We start from the raw sequence: 24,554 nt of genomic DNA, 5'->3' as shown, positions 1-24,554 counted from the left end.
CCACCAAGGAGCAGAGGGAGGTTTTTCCGCTGCGATTGGTCTATTTCTGCAGACCGGCCAATAGCAAATCCGGATGATTTCTCATTCATCCAGGAAGCTACAGGGGGTGGAACACGGTTTGTACAGGGGTGACTGGTGCTGAACTGGTCAGCACCTGTCTCCCCTGGGTCAGGCAGGGGACACCAGAGTTTGGCATCCCCTGCCACCGCTGCTATTGGCTGGAACAACGCTCCAGCCGAAGAAATTAGGGGGACCGGTGGGTATGGGTAACCACTCGAATCCGTCTATTTCTGGAAACCCGTTGTGAGCGGCAATTGTATTAGGCCGGTAGGAAGGTATCTGTTTAATATAAAGTACCATAAAACAACAATGGACTACACTGGGTCTCAGGTGCCTAAGAGAACGTTAGCTGCAGTATCATACAAGCCAATATGTGGTCAATGGATAAAGCAAACAAGCAGAAACATAAGGGTAAAATACGTATATAAAAAGATACATGTATCATAAAGATACTAAAGTATCGTATGCTTCTTACTCACTTCACGAGGGGAAGGTTTACCAGGATAAGCATAATACACCTGTAAACCAAACACCCCCCCAGCCTGGATCGCATCTAGAATTTAACAAGATGAAGGCAGCCACACGGGTGCTTCTGTTCACTTGTCTTTATTAGGGTAGATATCTGGCTCAACGCGTTTCAGAACAGGCACGTCCCTTCATCAGGAGCAATGGTTTATTGTATGAAATGGCAAGGTATTTATACCCTGGTGGTAGTGGCAAAAGACCGCCAAACAAACACAACAGTTCCTCGGCCTGCCGGAAGCGGAAAGGCCCCGCCGTAATGTTGCTCATGGCTGGAAGCCGATGCGTCTCAAGGTGGAACGCATCGCGATATCTTGCTCATGCCCAGTAGTACTTGTCTCCGGAGTGGCTAGGCGGCTTACGCGCCGGTCCGGAAGTTGAATTTCTAAGGCGGCGCGTTCCAAGTTGGAACGCAAGTTCTTATTCCGGCTCCTGCGATTCGCCTGGTTCTTCTGTCTTCGTTTCTTCTGTGTCTATCAGGGTCATGTTATTTAGGAGTTCTTAACCCCTTCCAGACCTTTGATGTACTATTATGTCATGGGAACCACTGAGTTCCCGCAATTTGACGTAATAGTACGTCATAGTGATCGGGTGGGGACCTGTCACGACCGCTATCCCAGCAGCAGTCGTGTCGCACCAGACGGAGGGGAGGGGGAGGGGAGGGGAGGGGGGACCCTTATCTACGGATGGGAAATTGAATGGCCACCCCTGACTAACCTTAAGCTGGCACCTGTCTGCCCTGATACCCTAGACGGGGTGTGAACCCGTGCGGCGAGCAGGATGCCTAAACCCTCAGTCGCCCTAACAAGACTGGACTGGGGAAAGGCCGATGGGAGCGCTAGTCACCATCACTCACGTCTAGGAAAACAACAGGGGAAGACAGCAACAAACAAACAACAGCAGAGATAGACTCCAGTCACGAGCAGAGAAGGCGATCCCAAACACGACAGTCCACACCGGACAAGAGCTCCACAGCAACACCATCAAACGATCTCCTTCCAAGGTCAGAGTAGCACTGGAAGTAAGGACTATATCTGGCAATGACTGCAAGTGAAACTGAAACTAATATAGTAGCTGGGAGTGGCAGACAGGACTCACCTGAGAAGGATGCCTACAAACTCCCAGTCAGGACAAAAAGGTTCACAAGGCAAAACCCAGATGACATACCCTGAACCACGGAGCAAACTCACAAGCTATCGCGAGTAGCAAGTCGCTGCGACCTTCTCCTCCCAGACCTGTCTGGATCAGTCACAGTCGTGACAGCACCGGAGCGGAGAATGCGCGATCACTGCAGGGGCTCGGCAGTCCGTGGTAGCCGGGCCCCTGCTGTATCCGCCGGCATCGCTGTAAAAGCCGATGCCGGCGTATTAACCCCTTCTATGCCGTGGTCCGCGCTGACCGCGACATAGAAGAGGTTTGTGTCGGGTGAGGGAGAGCATGCTGTGGCGGGGACCCGATGCGACACAAGGCAGCCCGATGCCGTGCAGAGGCTGCCCAATGCCTTGCATGGCATCGGGAACTGCCTTCTACGGGAGCCGAGGAGATACACTAACAGGCAATGCATTACAATAGAGATGTATTGTAATGCATTGCAGAAGGGATCAGACCCCCAAAAGTGAATGTCATAAATAAAGTAAAGTAAAAAAAAAGTGTTTTTAATAAAATGAATAAAGTAATAAAATTAATAAAGTAAAAAAGGAAAAAAACACCCCTTTCCCCTTATTTTATAATAAAAAACTGAAAAAAAAAACCCCACACATATTAAGTATCACCGCATCCGTAATGAACGGCTCTATAAATATATCACATGATCCACCCTGTCCGATAAACAGCAAAAAAAAAAAAAAAACTGTGTAAAAAACCTTACATCACAAAAAGTGCAACACAAAGCAATCAAAAAGGCGTATGCCCCCCAAAATGGTATCAATAAAACCGTCACCTCATCCCGCAAAAAATGAGCCCCTACCTAAGACAATCTCCCAAAAAATAAAAAAACTATAGCTCTCAGAACATGGAGACTCTAAAACATCATTTTTTTTGTTTCAAAACTGCTATTATTGTGCTAAAGTGAAATGCATAAGAAAAATATACATATTAGGTATCGCCACGTCCGTAACAAACAGCACTATAAAAATATCACATGACCTAACCACTCAGGTGAACACCATAAAAAATAAAAATAAAAAATTGTGTAAAAAAAATGCCATTTTTGTCACATTACATCGCAAAAATTGCAACAGCAAGTGATCAAAAAGGCATATGCCCCCCAAAATAGTACCAATCAGACCATCACCTTATCCCGCAAAAAATTAGACCCTACCTGAGATAATCGGTCAAAAAATAAAAAAGCTATGGCTCTCAGACTATGAGACACTAAAATACAACAATTTTTTGCTTCCAAACTGCTATTATTGTGCTAAAGTGAAAAAAAAAAAAAAAGTATACATATTAGGTATCGCCACATCCGTAACAAACAGCTCTATAAAAATTTCACATGACCTAACCACTCAGGTGAACACCGTAAAAAATAAAAATAAAAAATTGTGTAAAAAAAAAAAGCCATTTTTGTCACATTACATCGCAAAAATTGCAACAGCAAGTGATCAAAAAGGCATATGCCCCCCAAAATAGTACCAATCAGACCGTCAACTCATCCCACAAAAAATGAGACCCTACCTGAGAGAATCGGTCAAAAAATAAAAAAGCTATGGCTCTCAGACTATGAGACACTAAAATATCATTATTTCGGTTTCAAAAATGCTATTATTGTGTAAAACTTAAATAAATAAGAAAAAGTAGACATATTAGGTATTGCTACGTGCGTAACGATCTGCTCTATTAAAAAGGCACATGACCTAATCCCTCGGTTAAATGCTGTAAAAATAAAAAATAAAAACGTTGCCAAAACCTTACCTCACAAAAATCTGCTTGCGTGCATTTTGAAACCACCAAGCACTGTAGTGATTTTTTACACTACAGTGCTTGCACGCTCGCATGATCTGTGGGCGTGTGTGCTGCAGAGCACTGATAACCAGTGTGCTCATTTATATCAGTACTTTTTTGTGTTTGTTTTTTTTTTACATTTTTTTTCTGTGAAAAAAGACCTGCAGTTAGTGGTAGGTAGTTAGTTTTATATATATAGAAATCAATTTCCATTAGTGTTAGTTTAGTTTCTGTTTAGCATTTTGCACGAACGCACCATCTTCGTGCATGCGTGCATTTTGAAACCACTGAGCACCGATCAGTAGTGTCCATTACTGATCGTGTCTGCTCATTTTTCACCGCTTTTTTTTTGTGCAGAAGATACTTTTTTTGTGCACAAGAAACTTTTTTTTTTCTTGGTATTTTTTTTCTCCTTATCTCCTTATCCCACTTATCAACATCATCCGGTGATGAGGGAACCTCTAGAAGGCGCCCCAGGGTAGCAGTGGAGACAGCCCCCAGAGTGTCCCCATATGGACCCCACCCCCTGAGGATTATCAGCCCCAAATTCCTGAGTTTGTGGGCAGCTCAGGAATTCAGATAGATTGTTCGGGCTTCACAGAAATAGAATTTTTTAAAAATATTTTTCTCTGAAGATTTAATAAATTTGATGGTAACCCAAACAAATTTATACGCCCAGCAATTTATTTCCCAGAACCCCACAACACCATACGCTAGACCCCAAGGTTGGACCCCAGTAAATGCAGCAGAGATGATGACCTTTTGGGGGCTCTTGCTGCATATGGGCTTAGTAAAAAATAAATAAAGATTAATCAGTATTGGAATGTGGATGTCTTGTACCACACTCCAATTTACAGTAATGCCATGGCCCATAATCGATTCCAAGCAATTCTGAAATTTTTTCATTACAACGATAATGCACAGTGCCCACCCCAGAATGACCCCGCATTTAACCGTCTGTTCAAAATTTGGCCCATCCTTGACCACTTCAACGTAAAGTTCTCAGAAGTGTACACCCCAGAACAAAATGCCTGCTTAGACAAATCCCTATTACTTTTCAAAGGGAGGGTAAGATTCTGCCAGTCCGTGCCCAGCAAGCGGGCAAGGTATGGCATAAAAATGTATAAAGTCTGTGAGAGTAGCTCTGGGTACACTCAGAAGTTCCGGGTTTACGAAGGGAGGGACACCCGGATTGAACCCACAGAATGCCCCCCTGTCCTAGGAGTTAGTGGGAAGATAATGTAGGACTTACTGCACCCACTGCTGGATAAGGGTTACTATCTCTACGTGGATAATTAGTACACCAGTCTACCACTGTTCCAGCCCCTAGCTTCCAGAGGTACTGTGGTGTGCGGCACAGTACGCAAATATTAGAGAGGCCTTCCTAGATCCCTGTTAGGGCAACCACTAAGAAAAGGATAAAGCGGTGCTCTCCTCAATCAGAACACGTTGGCGGTTAGGTACAAGGACAAGAGGGATGTCCTTTTACTGACCACCATTCACAGTAACACCAGCTCCCCTGCCGCTGTACAAGGTACCACAACCACTGTCCCCAAGCCAGACTGCATCCTGGACTACAATAAACACATGGAAGGGTTGATCTTTCAGATCAAGTTCTGAAGCCCTACAATGCCACACGAAAAACAAAAGTGTGTTACAAAAAGCTGGCCGTACACATTGTACAGATGGCGCTGTACAATCCGTTTGTGCTATTTAGATCTAGAGGCCATCCAAGAACATTCCTACAATTTCAAGAGGTGTGATAAAGGCCCTAATGTTTTCAAACCAAGCAATGGAGGGTCCCAGTACTTCTGTGCCCGAGTTGTACCAGGGCAACATTTTCCTGGTGAAGTCCCCCAAACAGCAAGAACGGGAAGGACCCAAAAAAGATGGGTGTGTTCCAAAAGAGGGATAAGGAAAGACACCATTCACCATTGCGAAACCTGCCCTGAAAAACCTGGCCTGTGCATCAAGGATTGTTTCAGAATATATCACTCCATGGAATAATTTCATCCTTGAGGTACCCTGTAATTTTATCACCTTATAACTGATTTTGTCCACAGAGCTTACATATCCACTTTTCACCAACCACTACATATTAATTTCTGTAATACACCTTTTTGGTCAAAGGTGCCCTTTCCACCACTTAAAATGTTCGTACGGGGGTGCTCTTTCCAAAATGGGGTCACTTCTTGGGGTTTTTAATTTCTGGGGACCTCAGGAATTTTTTAACATGCGACATGTCACCTAAAATCCATGTCTATTTATTCGGGCCTGCCAAATCCATATTTTGCAGTTTGCCTCTACAGCCCTGCTGTACGCCCATACAGCAGGCTACAAGCACATATGGGGTGTTTCCTGAATGGGGAAAAAATGGGGAACACATACTGTGGGGCATTTTCTCCTTTAACCCCTTGTGAAAGTGAAAAATTTGGGTCTGCTAGTAATTTTTCATTTTCACAAATATGTGCTTTGAAATCCTTTAACAAGTGTTTCTGCCTTCTGTGAGACAACCGTTTCCTGGAAAGTACCCTTTCCACCACTTAAAATGTTCGTATGGGGGTGCTCTTTCAACAATGGGGTCACTTCTTGGGGTTTTTAATTTCTGGGGACCTTAGCAATTTTTGAACATGCGACATGGCACCTAAAATCCATGTCTGTTTATTCAAGCCTGCAAAATCCATATTTTGCACTTTGCTTCTAGCGCCCTGCTAAGCACCCATACGGCAGGCTACAAACCTATATGGGGTGTTGCTGTATTTATGGGGAAATAGGTAAGAAAATGTGTGGTGCATTTTGTCCTGTTACCCTTTGTGAAAGTGAAAAATGTGGGTGTAAAGCAACTTTTTCTGGAAAAAATTGAAATTTTTCATTTTCAAAGCCAAGTATTTCCTAATTCTGTGAAATGCCTGATGGGTCAAAGTGCTCACTACACACCTTGAAATACTCCTTGAGGGGTCTCGTTTCCGGAATGGGGTCACGTTTTGGGGGTTTTCATTGTAGGGGTACCTCAGGGTGTCTTCATATGCGACATAGCTCCAAAAAGCCAATGTGCAAAATCTGTCCTCCAAAAGCCCTCTGGTGCTCCTTCCCTTTTGAACCCTGCCATGTGCTCAAAAATCAGTTTTTGAGCACATATGGGGCGTTGCCATATTCAGGGGTAAATGGGTAAATGTGGGGTGCATCTTGTCCTGTTACCCCTTGTGAAAGTGAAAAATGTGAGTGTAAAGCAACTTTTTCAGGAAAAAATTTAATTTTTAAATTTTCACAGCCAAGTATTTCCTAATTCTGTGAAACGCCTGATGGGTCAAAATGCTCACTACACAGCTTGAAATACTCCTTGAGGGGTCTAGTTTCTGGAATGGGGTCACTTTTTGGGGGTTTCCACTGTAGGGCCACCTTAGGGTGTCTTCAAATACAAAATGGCGCCTAAAACCATTCTAGCAAAATCTGCCTCCAAAATCCATATGGCGCTGCTTTCCTTATGACCACTGGCACATGCCCATAGAGCAGTTTACCACCACATATGAGGTATTTCTGTAAACTGCATATTGAGGTTTATTTTGCTGTTAACCCTTGTTGTGTTGCAAAAAAAAATTGATTAACATAAAAAAACTACCAAAAAAGTTAAATTTTTAAATGTAATCTCCATTTCCATTTCATTCTTGTGGAACACATCAAGGGTTAACAAAGTTTGTAACATCAGTTTTGAATAATTTGAGGGGTGTGGTTTCTAAAATGGGGTCAATGATGGGGGGTTTATAACTGAATTGGTGCTTAAAAAAATGGTTTTGGAAATTTTGGTGAAAATTAGAAAAATTGCTTCTAAAATTTGAAGCCTTCTAACGTCCTAAAAAATAAAATGACATTTACAAAATGATGTCAACATAAAGTAGACATATGGGGAATGTTAATTTGTAACTATTTTATGAAGTATTGCTATCTGTCTTAAGAGTAGAGAAGTTCAAATTAAGAAAATTGTGAAGTTTTAAAATTTTTTGGTAAATTTGGGATTTTTTCATAAATAAAGGTGTAATATATTGACTCAAATTTATGACTGTCATGATGTACAATGTGTCACGAGAAAACTCAGAATGGCTTGGATAAGTAAATGCTTTCCAAAGTTATTAGCACATAAAGTGACGCATGTCTGATTTGCAAAAATCGGCCTGGGATTTAAGGTGAAAAGTGGCTCGGTACTCAAAGCTTGCGATTGTGTCATCTTTTCAGTTAGCCATTAAGAGGAATCAATCGCTGAGGAATATAATATTTTTCTTCTATTTACTGGCTAACAAAGTACAGATATTTTTTCATAATATCACAGTTAGGGCTTTGTTCACACTAACGTTTTTAATGTTTTTTGCTTTCCGCCAAAAAAACGGAATGTACTCCTTGAGCATTCCGTTTCCGTATGTCCGCATTTCCGCTACATTTTGAGTCTTGTCCTATTATTGTCCGCAAATCATGTTCCGTGGCTCCATTCAAGTCAATGGGTCTGCAAAAAAAAACTGAACACATACAGAAATGCATCCGTATGTCCTCCGTATCCGTTCCGTTTTTGTGGAACCATCTATTGAAAATTTTATGCCCAGCCCAATTTTTCTATGTAATTACTGTATACTGTATATACCATACGGAAAAACGGAACAGAAACGGAAACACAACGGAAACAAAAAACGGAACAACGGATCCGTGAAAAACAGAACGCAAAAAACTGAAAAAGCCATATGGTTGTGTGAACAAGCCCTTATGTACCATTTATAATACTTGGTGTCTTCTTATGTGGCATGGGGGCTACATGTGACTGTTATCTCTGTGCCTTCTATAGCTGCCCCAGTTCATACGATTGATATAGAAGGACCGATTCAATACCTTTGGAAACCCCCACCTCCCTCTTTATATGTTTTTTTTCGTAATGTATGTCTGAAAACAAGAAATTTACTACTCAATATAGTTTTTGTCTTATGCATATTCCACGACATTTTGAATAATAAAATTACACATCTATGCTATGAAGAGGAACCATGGAGCATCAAAATGTTCTATACCCCATAACTGTGCTAGTCAAAGTCTACTGACATTAATACTGTCCCCACTGCTAGCACTGGAGTGCTGTAGGCATCCCTATTACTAGACCACCAGTGATGCTGACATTAACTCCTGCTGTAGACAACCAAAAACAATTGTATATAGCACCTGCCCTAGACCTCCTTGAAACTTGACATTAAGCCCATATTGTCAAAGAGAATCAGGGACACCGACATTAAACCTCTGACAGGCTCTTTCAGCAAAGAACAGATTGCCAGAGCTCTCTGGATCCGACATTCATGGAAGACGCCTGCTTGCCCCATTGACTATAATGGGGACTAGCAGAAATCTGTCTGCAACCTGGCAAATATACTGAGAATCGACTGGACTAAAACTGCTGCGTGCAGCGGTATTTGTCCGGTTGATTCTCTGCATATTTGCCTCCTTGTGCCCAGATCTCCACCAGTCCCCATTATAGTCGCACATTCGGGTAGCTTTCGGAAATGCCGGATCCAGAGAACTCTCAAACGCTAGTGTGAAACTAGCCTTACACTACCCAGAAAGTTGGCATTGCCCTTTAAGTACTTAGACCACCAGGGAAGCTGCCTCTTAGTTATCCTAGGCCAGTAGGGATATTTGTATTACAGCCTTTGACTATCCTAGACCCAATCAACATTAGATAATGACAGGCTTTTGGCCTTTATCACACAGTTTTTTATCTGGCTGGTATTTTTTGGTTGTAATGGAGCCAACCTGAGCAACCAGTTGGGTTGGTGCACTTTTAACCACTGCATTACTGTTACTACATCCAACCTATAATGAGACAGGGATGTATGATAAATATTTTTTAATTAAGATATATATTTTAACCTACTTTTTCTAAGGTGTATTCATTTTCTGATGGTGGATTTTTTTTTTGCTGTGAATTTACCCAAGTTGTAAATACATTAGTTTTTGACAAGCTATATCTTACTGGAGTGGCAAGGTAAGATAGTCCTTCAGGTAACTAGTCCTTTCCTAGAACCGTCCCACCCTTTCCCCCAGATCATATTGCAATACATGCGGTAAGTAGTTCCCAAATTTGTAGCTGTGTTTCCAAATGGCTGTCAAACTGAATCGTGAAAAATCTATCTACCCACGGTATCTATCATAACTAGATTATTGTGTGCTACTCAGAATTCCTTATCATTTGACATGGGGATAGCTGATACTGAGCTTAGTATAAAGTGTTGCTTGGCCTTTCACAAGAATGCATATCTTTCTTTAAAATCCCTCCCAAATAGCTTAATATTAGAAAAAAGGAATGTTTATCTCAATTGTAGAGATTAAATATTCTGTCTCCCCGGTGTGATGTCACCAAACACTGCCTAATCCTATAAAATTCTTGGTGTGAATATCACTAATACTATTGAGCTTCCTTCACAACAGCATAGACAATGGAGTATAGGACTGCAAGCTTGTGGTTGTTTTGTCTGACTTTGGGGTTCTCAAGAGCCATTGATGAGATAACAGGCAAGTATCTCAAAGTCTATAATATACCTACTAATGTACATTACAGTTTTCTCCTTTGTGTCTCTGTATGCAGAACTCTCATCTTAACAGTATGATTATATATAGTAAACTTGGACTGTCCTAATATATTAACAGTTCTAACAATTTGTGACTCAACAGGTCGAATCCGTAATCATGGTCATTATGTCTGCAGTACCTGGGGGAACTATCATTTTAAGACTTTTGATGGTGGTTTTTACCAGTTTTCTGGCGTCTGCAGCTACAACTTGGCCTCACATTGCCAAGACTCCTATCAAGAATTCTCTGTCCATATTCATCGGTCATTGGTCAATGGTCATCCGTTTATAGACAAGATCACCATCACCATCAAAGATGTGACTCTTCAGATTAAGAGTAACTTAGTGGTGCTGAATGGAGCTATGTGAGTCAAAGTTTATAATGTTCACATCTTTCATGTGTTTAGTTGGTTGGTTGTTTGGTTTTCTTTATAAAACCTTTTATGGAGGAGGGTTCATACCATGGGTTAACGAAAATTGGAAGTGGTAGTGGAAGCAAAAACAGAGGGGCTCTATCATACCTCTTCTATTGTGGATTTCAAGTTAATATTTTTGCGAGGAGATGCTGGGAGACACAATGAACTGTACACTGACACATTTCTGGTTCAAGTTGAAGTAGGATGCCTATATAGTCACACATGTGAGTCCATGTTGAGGCTCCTTAGGTACTCTATTTGCCACCATATCACACCTCTGTGGAATGCCTCCAGAATGTAATTCAGAGGAGCATATTTTTTATTTTTTTCTGGAATTCTGTATGGAGGAACATTGTAGGCACATGGAAGTTTATAGACACCACAAAATGGATTTTCTGTATATCACATGGATCGATAATGCAATATATGAACCTTACCTCACCAATCTATTGGATATCCCTTATTTAGTTGATAGGGGATAACTTTCAAGATTGGCAAAACCGCAAAGGTTACGTCCACGCGTTCAGGTTCCTGGATGCAGTTTTCGAAGTCAAAATCAGGAGTGAATCATAAAACGAGAGAAAGTGTATATGACAGATACTACTCCTCTTTTTTGTAATTCACTTCTGAATTTGGCGTTCAAAACTGAATGAGGAAACCTGACCAAGCTATATATGGAACTACTGTAGCACAATTGCATTTATTCTAGGAATAAATACTATGGGCCAGATTTATCATTACTCTGACAGCTCACTCCACTTTCACATATGGCTAAAGTCAGTTTTAGCCAAGTCAGATTTATGATCGGCCCTTTAAGACTGTAATAAATGTGGTTTGACGGTAGCAGTTTATCCGTCAGTAAGCAGCTTTACAAAAGTCGTACATCTTTATGAAAAAGTCGCACGTTTTTACAAAAAAGTCGCATGTTCTATTAAAAAGTCTCATAAAATAAGCATGGTCCTCACTGGAGAGAAATTGCGCATTTTTTTGCGACTTTTTTAATAGTCCCAATAGTAAATCTGTCTAGAGATTCATTTACATAAGAAAACACGCCCACTTTCAGAAAACTGGCGAGCATTGTGCAGAGCAGAAAAATGTCGCAAATTTGTGTGCAGTTTTAGCGTTTGCGAATTTTTTTGCGACTTTTTCACTCCATTATTCTGACTTGAGCTAATGATAAATCTGGCCCCTTGTTTTTGCAATGTGGTTCTTGGGCATGTGGCTTGTATAGGTGAAACACATTATAACCATGAACTTCGCCTTTCCAAAATTGTAGCAACTCATGGTAAAACCTTGTGTGGTCTTGTCATGAGAGTCTTGGCTTTACGTCACATTACCATAGATGTACAGGCACCTTTATGCCCACACTATTGGATGTTCTTCATCTCTTCCATTTTTCCAGCCCCAACTGTGTAACATAGTTGACTTTCTTAGTAACTTATTAGTTTACTAATATTAGGGAAATAGCCCTGTATTCACTTTTAATACAATGGCGTCTAAAGGCCAACAATCGAAGGGAATAAAGTTTGAAAGCCTAGAGCCTAAGATAGTGTCTGAAAATGATTATGAGATGGGATTTTTGGTCATAAAAATACTCATATACACACTAATAGCCAGCAGTGCTAGAGTCTGGACTGCCTAAAGAGTTAATTCATAGTGCTGTTTTTGATAGGAGAACATTTACCATAATTTTCCATAATCTTGAATACAACTGTTTTTGTAGTCTTGATCTACATTCCTACAATAATTCAGTGATTAGATTTCATGATCTCTTAATTTCCCCTTAAAGCTTCTTGATATGGGGCAGCATTACACGGTTATTTGGCAAAGAATAATTTAATCGGTTTTATATTCTTAAAATAACTATTGTCTCAGGACACCTGAGAAGTTGCTGGAATTGTCCCATGCTTTTATTCCCCTTATCCTCTGGATTATTTTCCCCAGCATTGCATAGCAACCCAATACTGTTCTCCTCATAGTGATGATCATGCAAAACATCTTGTACTCATGCATTCAAGGAAAATCAATTCTCAGATTTTCTTTTTAATATCTTATCTATAGATTTTAACTGATAAATCGTCTTTTCCCAGAATTGTCTATTGAGCTCAGGAACATATAGTTTTCCATGATTTGTCAGTATTTTCCTATAAAAGGTTGTTTAACTGCTGCCAGAACTCCCCATGCCAACACACATTGATTGACTGTATATACATATAGTACTTGCCAACAGTCCACAATTATGGACTGTTCCAAATTTTCAGAGACAGTTCTGGCAGTCTCAGGCTGTCCCAGTCAGAAAATAGCCAGGGGTTACGTAAGCCTCTGCCATAAATGGGTAATTATTCTTATGGGAGTTGGGACGTTCCCATGACTAGACTTATATGCCCCAAATTTACCAACAGCAGTGTTGGTAAGTATACATATTTCTGGCAGCATCTAAATACCTTTATTGCACTTTGAAGGGTTAACTTGCACTGTCACTGTGATGTTGAGTGCACTTATAATGTTTCTTATTGTTGAACTGCATTTATATGTCTATTGCAATATATCCTGTTCATTTGCACTGTTATTACACTATAGCTGCACTGCATTGTGGAAAGGGTTAATGCACAGCCAGCTAATACTGAGAGACTGTATGACTTTCTACCTATGCAAAACTTTGGAGGAAAAAATTCAGACACATTGAGGGACATTTATTAAGCTAATTATGCCATTATTGTGGAGTAAAAAAAGTTGCACATTATGGTGCGTGCCATAATACTTCTCGCCACTTTTCCAGGGCAGGGATTGACGGAAGTAGGTGAGGCTTCGTGCCACCTGCTGCATTTACTATAACTTTTGCAAGAAAGTGGCGTAAGTTATAGCTGAAGTCTACACCAGCCTGTAGCTGGCATAGAATTCCGTTTCTGGTGCGTGGCTTCTGCCTCTTAATTAATTCGGAAACTCTCACACCAATGCAGGGAGATCAAGACTGGCAGATGGATATACCAGTCTTGATATATCTCCCCCACAAGTCTAAAGACTTGTTTATAACTTGAAAAACTGCTTATTCATTCCATTATACTTACATTGAAGGTCTATAAAAGTCTATGATAGAAATTGTAACAATGTTTTTGTTTAGGCTGTGCTTCTCCACTCCACCACTCGCACTAGAAGGTTCTAGATTAGCAGATCTGATTAATTCCCAGAGACGTTTTGTTTAAAACAACTTTATTTTTAGATTCTGAACTTAAATGGGGTTATCCCATGAAAAATATTTATGATCTATCTACAGGATAGGTGATTAAAGAGGACTTTTTATCTCTTTAACCCTATTCTAATTAGGGTCTTACCTTATAGGGCGGCCCCTACTGATGTCATCACACTTTTTTTTTTTTTTCAAAGAGCTCCTCCCTGGCTGTGAGCGGTGCGCTCTGATTGGATGCGCTCACAGCCAGGGAGAAGAGAAGTGCTCCAGTCTCCGCCTAGTATAACCAAGTCGGCTAATTAGAATATAAGGCGCCGAAATCAACGGGGGAAAAAAAAAAGTGCAATGACATCAGTGGGGGCTGCCCTATAAGGTAAGACTCTAATTATACTAGGGCTAAACAGATGAAAGGTCCTCTTTAATATGGGCTTCTGACCATTGGAACCCCAACAATACACGCGACAGTGCAAGTGTTCATTCCATTCATTTCTATGGGACTGATGGAGTGCTAAATGGAAGTGTACATTTTATGGTGGAACCCCTTTAAGAAGCATAACTTATGTATAAAACATCTTGAATTTACAGCTTAATGATTACTTTTCAGTGTCAGGACACCTTTCTACAGATTTGGTATTCTCATGCATGAAAACGATGGCTATTTTAAGATGTACACAAAGGTTGGCTTGACCCTCATGTGGAACAGAGAAGATGCTATCATGGTGAGCTATTATTAAGAAGTACCACTATTTATGAATAATTTGTCTCCAAAATGTCCCAACTAGAAATGAGCTAATTTAAGAAGGCAAAATTTGTTTAGTCGTGTATAGAATCTAAAATACAGTGGAGGCTGAAATGCTGAATATAAATCCTTATTTCAGCCTCAGTTGCTACACATGTCGGAAGTACGGCTCTGTAATAGGAAATTCTCCAGTGGGCAAAATGCTGTAAAACAGAGTTTCACTAATCTGTAGTTCTCACTTCTGATTGTGTCTACAGGGTTCTTGATACCAAATACATAATTTATGTGATAGTAACTTGTTTTGTTACTAAGTGGCCTTTTATCTATTTTCTTTCAACTCTTCCAGGTATACTTGTCATTTCCAAAGAGCCAAATCCACTCATATCTCCAATACAGTCATGAAATGTCTGTCCACAAATTTCACGCTTCCTATTACAGGTAGAAGGTTTAGCCTTTTAAAGGTAATCACCGACCTCTCTGTCAAACTGTTTGCCTCAGATCACCAAAAGAAAAACAGCATTTTAATCAGGTGAACCACAGCTACGGTGGATATAAAAAGTCTACACACCCCTGTTAAAATGTCAGGTTTCTGTGATGTAAAAAAATGAGACAAAGATAAATCATTTCAGAACTTTTTCCACCTTTAATGTGACCTATAAGGCTACTTTCACACTAGCGCTTGATCGGATCCGTTCTGAACGGATCTGATCATATTAATGCAGACGGAGGCTCCGTTCAGTACGGATCCGTCTGCATTAATAACTTAGAAAAATTTCTAAGTGCGAAAGTAGCCTGAGCGGATCCGTTCAGACTTTCAATGTAAAGTCAATGGGGGACGGATCCGCTTGAAGATTGAGCCATATGGTATCATCTTCAAGCGGATCCGTTCCCATTGACTTACATTGTAAGTCTGGACGGATCCGCACGCCTCCGCACGGCCAGGCGGACACCCGAACGCTGCAAGCAGCGTTCAGCTGTCCGCCTGGCCGTGCGGAGGCGAGCGGAGCGGAGGCTGAACGCCGCCAGACTGATGCAGTCTGAGCGGATCCGCATCCATTCAGACTGCATCAGGGCTGGACGGAAGCGTTCTGATCCGCTCGTGAGCCCCTTCAAACGGAGCTCACGAGCGGACAGCAGAACGCTAGTGTGAAAATAGCCTAAATTGTACAGCTTAATTGAAAAACAAACTGAAATCTTTTAGGTTGAGGGAAGAAAGAATAAATAAAATAATGTGGCTGCATAAGTGTGCACACCCTCTTATAACTGGGGATGTAGCTGTGTTCAGAATTAAGCAATCACATTCAAAATCATGTTAAATAGGAGTCAGCATACACCTGCCATCATTTAAAGTGCCTCTGATTAACCCCAAATAAAGTTCAGCTGCTCCAGTTGGTCTTTCCTGAAATTTTCTTAGTCGCATCCCACAGCAAAAGCCATGGTCCACAGAGAGCTTCAAAAAAACATCAGAGGGATCTCATTGTTAAAAGGTATCAGTCAGGAGAAGGGCACAAAAGAATTTCCAAGGCATTAGTTATACCATGGAACACAGTGAAGACAGTCATCATCAAGTGGAGAAAATATGGCACAACAGTGACATTACCAAGAACTGGATGTCCCTCCAAAATTGATGAAAAGAAGAGAAGAAAACTGGTCTGGGAGGCTACCAAGAGGCCTACAGCAACATTAAAGGAGCTGCAGGAATATCTGGCAAGTACTGGCTGTGTGGTACATGTGACAACAATCTCCAGTATTCTTCAAATGTCTGGGCTATGGGGTAGAGTGGCAAGACGAAAGCCTTTTCTTACGAAGAAAAACATCCAAGCCAGGCTACATTTTGCAAAAACACATCTGAAGTCTCCCAAAAGCATGTGGGAAAAGGTGTTATGGTCTAATGAAGCCAAGGTTGAACTTTTTGGCCATAATTCCAAAAGATATGTTTGGCCCAAAAACAACACTGCACATCACCAAAAGGACAACATACCCACAGTGAAGCATGGTGGTGGCAGCATAATGCCAAGGGGCTGTTTTTCTTCAGCTGGAACTGGGGCCTTAGTTAAGCTAGAGGGAATTATGAACAGTTCCAAATACCTGTCATCAATATTGGCACAAAACCTTCAGGCTTCTGCTAGAAAGCTGAACATGAAGAGGAACTTCATCTTTCAGCATGACAACGACCCAAAGCATACATCCAAATCAACAAAGGAATGGCTTCACCAGAAGAAGATTAAAGTTTTGGAATGGCCCAGCCAGAGCCCAGACCTGAATCCGATCTGTGGGGTGATCTGAAGAGGGCTGTGCACAGGAGATGCCCTTGCAATCTGACAGATTTGGATTGTTTTTGCAAAGAAGAGTGGGCAAATCTTGCCAAGTCAAAATGTGCCATGCTGATAGACTCATACCCAAAAAGACTGAGTGCTGTAATAAAATCAAAAGGTGCTTCAACAAAGTATTAGTTTAAGGGTTTACACACTTATGCAACCATATTATTTTATTTTTATATTTTTTCTTCCCTCTTCCTAAAAGAATTCAGTTTGTTTTTCAATTGAGTTGTACAGTTTATAGGTCACATTCAAGGTGGGAAAAGTTCTGAAATGATTTATCTTTGTCTCATTTTTTTACATCACAGAAACCTGACATTTTAACAGGGGTGTGTAGACTTTTTCATTCCACTGTAGCTGTGGTTCACCTGATTAAAACGCTGTTTTTCTTTTGGTGATCTGAGGCTATGTTCCCAAATTATGATTGTTTTTCTTAATATACAAATTAGGTATTTGGTGCAACGACGGTGTCACCATTGCTCTTGTTGCACCCAAGCTCCACTTATTTTGATGGCCAGCCCCTCTCTGGCTGCTTTGCCACTGCCTTGCCCTGTCAATCAAAGTAGTCAGGGAAGGGCTGGCCACAGAAATAAATGGAGCTTGGGTGCAAGAAGAGCAATGGTGACGCCCGCATTGCAGGCCTAATTTGCATATTAAGAAAAAGTATAATGGGGAGCCTCAGATCACCAAAAGAAAAACAGCATTTTAATTGGGTGAACCACAGCTTTGTGTCAATGCAAATGGTTCGATAGGGATGTCGCTGGTAACAGATTTGCTTTAAGGATGAGTAACTTGAAGCTCCTAGACGCTAATGCCCCTAAAGGGCCCTTATATGCTAGGTACTGTTTATAATACTGGTGTCTTTTTATGTGGAACAGTGGACGATGAGCTCCGTTCCAGCACCAAGGCCTGCAACTGACAACGGCACAAAAAATCTGCTTTGATGTATAATATTTTGAACACAATTTTAAGTAACCATGTATCTTTCTTCTTCAGGTGGAGTTGGACCCAAGGTTCCTCAATCATACTTGTGGCCTATGTGGGGATTATAATGGAGATCCCACAAAAAATGAATTTCTCTCAGGGGGTAAGTGGGTTAGGAAAAATGTCTCAATGAAACATTCAATATTACTTATCATTATCTACTACATATTGAGCTATTGTCCATAAAAGTATTAAAGGAGCGCAAAACCTAGGAGTGAATAATACAAGTAAAATAGAGATAAACTGACCCAGAGTGTTTGTCAGTCTTCAGGATTTCCTGCATGTCCTCGAAACAAACAGTCTTGTAGAAATCCTGCAGAGAGCACAGGGGTTAATGACTGAGAGGTGGTGCTTAGCCAAAGGGCGGGGCTTATTGTTTTGTATTCTACAGCAGACAGAGCAGTGGGGGACGCTCCCGCTGAAACCAGTTGTCCAATAGCCAGACACAGGAGGAAGGGGGGGGGGGGGGGCATGAATGATCTCCTTTAAATATTTAAGTTTCATTATCATTTTCTCAGTTTTAATTGGAACATGAGAAAAATATAGGATCAAAGGAAAAGATCAGATTACGAAAACTGCTGATTTTTTATTTTTATTATTATTATTTTTGTTAGTGTTTGCTCAATGGTTTATAATTTACTAAGGCTCACATAATGCTTCTGTTTTATATAGACGTCTATGTGTTTTATATAGACGTCTTCTGTCATTGTCCTTTTACCAAAGCATAGCAGACTCTGCTTTTGTATGTATGCTTTTTCTTAACACAGAAGTATGTGTAAAATGGATACAAATGGATGTCCTTTTGTTGGCATCTGTCTGTATACGTTTTTGGACATCAGTTGAACAGCTCTACGTAATGTGAACCCAGCCTTATCTGTATCAGGGTAGTAAAAACCTAAATGAATGGTGGAACATAATAAGGTTTGAAGAAGAAGTCACAATCAACTGATGTTCTAGAAGTCATAATGCATTCAGTGTATGAGGCATCATACAGGTTGGGCCACAAAGACCAGACGCCTGTTTCCCTCATGTGGTTTGCACAGGATAATGCTTATTGGATCTCCTTCATCAAAACTGTTTTAAAGTAAGGCTGTCATTGTTGCCCATAGCAACCAATCAGAGATCAGCTTTGATTTTACCAGAGCATTTTAAAGCTGTCACCAGGATCAACCCTATTAAATCAGACATACTGCCTGGTAGGGTTGATCATGCTGATTAAAACTGTACCTTTCTTTTGTCTGTATGCTAGATAGCTGCAGAGATATCTGCGTTTTTATTCATATGCAAATGAGCAATTGGAGCACCAGGAGGCGGAGCTGAATCCTTTGAGCACTGCTATGTGACACCCCCTGTCCTCTGCACACTCCCCCTCCACTTGATTGACAGGGCTAGATGTCATACTGAGGGCAGAGCTGTGTCCTAGAATGTACATATCATATACTCTATGTACTATAGCTTCACCACACTGAGATCTGCTCAGAAAGCTAACACACACACTGCTGTATTCACAAGCGCAATATATGATTATAAAGATACTAGTAAAATGTGTTAGCTTATAAGCATAGAAAAACATGCATCTCTATGTAGTAATGTTATAGTTTGGTGGTAAGTGCTTATATTGTATATACAAATCCCAAGTTCAAGTCATGGAGAGACTTGCGGTAAATAAACTATTTTTTTCTGTTATTTTTTTCTTTCTCTCATTTAACATGTAATAAAAGGCTATTCTATAATAAATAATATATAATCATAAAAATAGCAATAAAAGGCCTTACTATATTGAGAATAGTGTTTTTTTTTTGCTTAGAAACCTGAAAACTATTACTGGTTTATTCACAGGCTTAATATAGGATTATAAAGAAACCAGCAATATTTATTAGCTTTTTAAGCCTAAAAACATTATTCTCAATATGATAAGGATATAGGGGGTCATTTATCAAACAGAAATACACCTAATTTAGGCATATTTCTGGTGCAGATTGCGTGCAAGGGTCCTTTGCGCCACAATCTGCAACTTCTCTTCGCTTGCGCCAGGTCCAAAAAAGTGGGTGTGGAGTGAGCACGCCTGTTTTAGACATAGAAAATGGTCTAAATGTAAGACAACAAAAAAGCTGTCTTACATTTAGATGTGGCGGAGGACCCGCCGAAGTTATCTAGAGTCCGGCGCCTCTTCATAAGTCTAGTAAATCCACCGCCAGGTATAGGGGTTATTAAGACCGGTGTCTAAAACACCGGTCTTAATAAATGTGCCCCGTAGACTATTATTATAGGTTAAATGTGGAAGAAAAAAACCTTCAAGTCTCTACCAAGATTCAAACCTGGGATCTCGACATACAAAACCCACTTATCACTGAGCTATAGCCTTTCCACAGAGATGTTTTTTTTTTCTATGCTTCATCGATCCGAAGTCGCTTCCTTCAAACACTTTGTTGTAAGCCTGTCAGAGACCTGTCTCCGTTCATTGTAGCCAAACTTAGTTTAAGCCAAAGTTGCTCGAGACTTCGGTGAATTAATTCGATATTCATTTCTGCATGTTGAAAACATTTAAAATCAGGAATCTGAAGTCGGGTTTGGTACTGAGGTACCATCTGGTACCAAACCCAACTTCAGATTCCTAATTTTAAATGTTTTTAAAGATGCAGAAATGAATACCGAATTTATTCATCGAAGTCTCGCACGACTTTGGCTGAAATTAAGTTTGGCTCCAATGAGGCAATACATTTTAATGCTGTACGGAGACAGGATTAAAATCGAAGTGTTTGACCAAATCGACTTTGGTTCGATGATCTGAAGCTCTATTCACTCAACAAAACTTATAAGCTATCACATATTGCTAATGTCTTTATTATCATATATTGTGCCTGTGAATAAAGCAGTAACAAGTATATCAGCTTTCTGAGCAGATCTCAGTGTGGTGAAGCTATTGTACATAGAGTATATGATATGTAGATAGTAGGACACTCTGCCCTCAGAATGCTGATATCTAGCCCTGCCAATCAAGTGGAGGGGGAGTGTGCAGAGCACAGGGGTGTTACAAAGAAGTGCTCAAAGGATTCATCCCTGCCCTCTGGTGCTCGAACTTCTCATTTGAATAAGAATACAAATGCAGATATCTCTGCAGCATTATACAAAAGAAAGGAAAAAAAGGAGTAGTGTGTAAACTTGCACTCTCCCTGTATGCGGTACCCCACAGATTGGAGTGTCCACTGTGCTCTCAGGGAAATTGGAGAAAACTGTGTCAGTCCAGTCCAACTATTCCACCATACTCCAAATGAATCCTCTGACACTTGTGGTCTAAAACTCAATAGTCTTTATTAGAAACGCATTCAAAACATCCACATTGCATAGGATAAAAAATAGCAGCAGTTGGAATGCCGATAGAATGCCAGAGGATTCATTTCCGAGTATGGTGGAATAGCTGAGAGGTTAATCAGGGGAGGGTTTTCTGTCTGATCTCCAGTCAGCGATGCTATACAGGGCCTCCACAGTCATCAGACCTAATGGGGTGCGACTTTAATCTGTGGGAATGTTAAGGCTAGGGGTTAAGAAACGAATCCTCAGAAAGTTTTCAAACTGAAATGGCAAATTGACATGCATGTTCGGAATATGGAACAAGTGGTGTTGAAGAAGGTGTTCCTGAACTTGACAGGCACAACTTTGATTAGTTGCTCATGAGACTAATTCCTACATCTCTTCAAACGGGTAAGTAGGTCCGTATTCCATTATCCATTATTCCATACAAATGACTCAAGGGAAAAAAAAAATTTGTGGCCCACACTGTATATGTTCATGATCATTATCTTTGTGATGTTTAGATTTTCTAATGGTTTCTTAAAGTGTATGTTCACCTTCAGAATAAGCTGTCCAGTGTATGTACCTCAGAAATAACACTATTTCTGACCTTTACACATCTATAATTGTCAGTTTTCCCATACATAAAGCTGCTACGATGTCTCCCATACACATCACACAGAAAGTCAGAAGCAGCAGCATGGAGGACATTGTATGGTAGTACTGAGCGGAGTATCTGGGAACCCAGCCCTGGGATGAGATATCACACTCACTAGAAATTGCAGCCTCGTCTCTGTGTGTCTCTCTGTCTCTCCATTATGTATTCACCTTCTATCTAATATTATTATCTCCCACTCAGACAAAATTCTCAGTCCGATAAATTTTGGAAATCAGCAGAATGTGAATGATCCAAATGAAGTGTGTAAGGACACAGATGACACTGAAATTATAAACCCAACACATTGTTCTAAATATGTAAGTATGTGACACTGAACACACCAGATGACATGAAGAAGACAGAAAAGAAGAGACAAGACTGGAAATCACCCTGTAGATCAAACCATTAGATACAAAAACTCCCACATAGAATGATATAAAGGAGCATAAAATATATTGATTTATCAAGTGTGTAAGAATGGACGGCTACTATAAATATCTGTGATGACTTTGGTTCCATATGAGAGAACAGACGACTGGATCATACATGAAATCATAACTATAGTATGTCAAAGATTTTTGTCATCAGTTTGGTATTTTGTACAATATTATCTTCCCTTTAGCTCTCTGTATGTGAGGAACATCTAGTCCAAGCTGTGTTCTCTGACTGTATGAACGTTCTGAATCTGGAAGCCTACATCCAGGCCTGTATGATTGACATGTGCTCCTGTGACCAATCCCAAGACTACTTCTGCCTGTGTAGTACCATCTCTGAGTATTCCAGACAATGCTCTCATGCTGGCGGACGCCCGGGAAACTGGAGAACTAAGAACTTTTGTCGTAAGCATTTCATATATTAGATAAGACAGATACAATTTAGGTGAAAAACATAAAGCTAGAAGCTTAGATGCACAAATATGGCTCCGCACTCATCTAAATGACCATGCTAACAGAGCAAGATGCACAGATACCACCTCACACACATCTAAAGGACCAGGCAAACCAACCACTAGAAATGCAAGTAAAGGTGGAAGTGTGGTTCCTTTGCTCCCATGGTGTCCACCACATGGTCCACGTTTAACAGGCCCTGGCCTCATTCACCTTCCTACACTACCAGTGCAAACCTTGTGTCTCCTCCCTCCAAACCCAGTAATTTGTTTTAAAAAAACAACAACTTTATTTATAATCAGTTGTCAGATGTATACAATACATATTGTGACACAGAGCAGACTGTAACATAGTACAAATATTACATGCATCCTAGGCTATATATCTTACAGAAGGGTGAAGGAAACTGCACTATATATATGATACACTGCGCTACACTGAAATTCAATTATATATTAATATATTATATACAAGCCGGATTCCAAAAAAGTTGGGACACTATACAAATCGTGAATAAAAACTGAATGCAATGATGTGGAGGTGCCAACTTCTAATATTTTATTCAGAATAGAACATAAATCACGGAACAAAAGTTTAAACTGAGAAAATGTACCATTTTAAGGGAAAAATATGTTGAATCAGAATTTGATGGTGTGTCAACAAATCCCCAAAAAGTTGGGACAAGGCCATTTTCACCACTGTGTGGCATCTCCCCTTCTTCTTACAACACTCAACAGACGTCTGGGGACCGAGGAGACCAGTTTCTCAAGTTTAGAAATAGGAATGCTCTCCTATTCTTGTCTAATACAGGCCTCTAACTGTTCAATCGTCTTGGGCCTTCTTTGTTGCACCTTCCTCTTTATGATGCGCCAAATGTTCTCTATAGGTGAAAGATCTGGACTGCAGACTGGCCATTTCAGTACCCGGATCCTTCTCCTACGCAGCCATGATGTTGTGATTGATGCAGAATGTGGTCTGGCATTATCTTGTTGAAAAATGCAGGGTCTTCCCTGAAAGAGATGACGTCTGGATGGGAGCATATGTTGTTCTAGAACCTGAATATATTTTTCTGCATTGATGGTGCCTTTCCAGACATGCAAGCTGCCCATGCCACACGCACTCATGCAACCCCATACCATCAGAGATGCAGGCTTCTGAACTGAGCGTTGATAACAACTTGGGTTGTCCTTGTCCTCTTTGGTCCGGATGACATGGCGTCCCAGATTTCCAAAAAGAACTTCGAATCGTGACTCGTCTGACCACAGAACAGTCTTCCATTTTGCCACACTCCATTTTAAATGATCCCTGGCCCAGTGAAAACGCCTGAGCTTGTGGATCTTGCTTAGAAATGGCTTCTTCTTTGCACTGTAGAGTTTCAGCTGGCAACGGCGGATGGCACGGTGGATTGTGTTCACTGACAATGGTTTCTGGAAGTATTCCTGAGCCCATTCTGTGATTTGCTTTACAGTAGCATTCCTGTTTGCGGTGCAGTGTTGTTTAAGGGCCCGGAGATCACGGGCATCCAGTATGGTTTTACGGCCTTGACCCTTACGCACAGAGATTGTTCCAGATTCTCTGAATCTTCGGATGATGTTATGCACAGTTGATGATGATAGATGCAAAGTCTTTGCAATTTTTCGCTGGGTAACACCTTTCTGATATTGCTCCACTATCTTTCTGCGCAACATTGTGGGAATTGGTGATCCTCTACCCATCTTGGCTTCTGAGAGACACTGCCACTCTGAGAAGCTCTTTTTATACCCAATCATGTTGCCAATTGACCTAATTAGTGTTAATTGGTCTTCCAGCTCTTCGTTATGCTCAAATTTACTTTTTCCAGCCTCTTATTGCTACTTGTCCCAACTTTTTTGGGATTTGTTGACACCGTGAAAATTGGAATCAACGTATTTTTCCTTTAAAATGATACATTTACTCGGATTAAACGTTTGATCT

General features: G+C 40.7%; 1 protein-coding gene across 1 annotated transcript in view; it reads left to right on the top strand.

Moving 5' to 3' along the window:
• Window positions 1-9,989: 9,989 nt before the first annotated feature.
• The window catches only part of LOC120980025 (mucin-2-like), a 144,030-nt gene continuing 129,465 nt past the window's right edge, over window positions 9,990-24,554 (top strand). The window contains exons 1-6 of the mRNA XM_040408890.1: window positions 9,990-10,065; window positions 10,225-10,486; window positions 14,329-14,443; window positions 17,778-17,868; window positions 21,916-22,031; window positions 22,337-22,553. Of these exons, the coding sequence (XP_040264824.1) occupies window positions 9,990-10,065; window positions 10,225-10,486; window positions 14,329-14,443; window positions 17,778-17,868; window positions 21,916-22,031; window positions 22,337-22,553 (877 nt within the window). The remainder of the gene's footprint in view (window positions 10,066-10,224; window positions 10,487-14,328; window positions 14,444-17,777; window positions 17,869-21,915; window positions 22,032-22,336; window positions 22,554-24,554) is intronic.

Source organism: Bufo bufo, chromosome 10, assembly GCF_905171765.1.
Source record: "Bufo bufo chromosome 10, aBufBuf1.1, whole genome shotgun sequence".
In the NCBI taxonomy this organism is placed as follows: Eukaryota; Metazoa; Chordata; class Amphibia; order Anura; family Bufonidae; genus Bufo; species Bufo bufo.
This window is presented reverse-complemented; position numbering and strand designations above follow the sequence as displayed.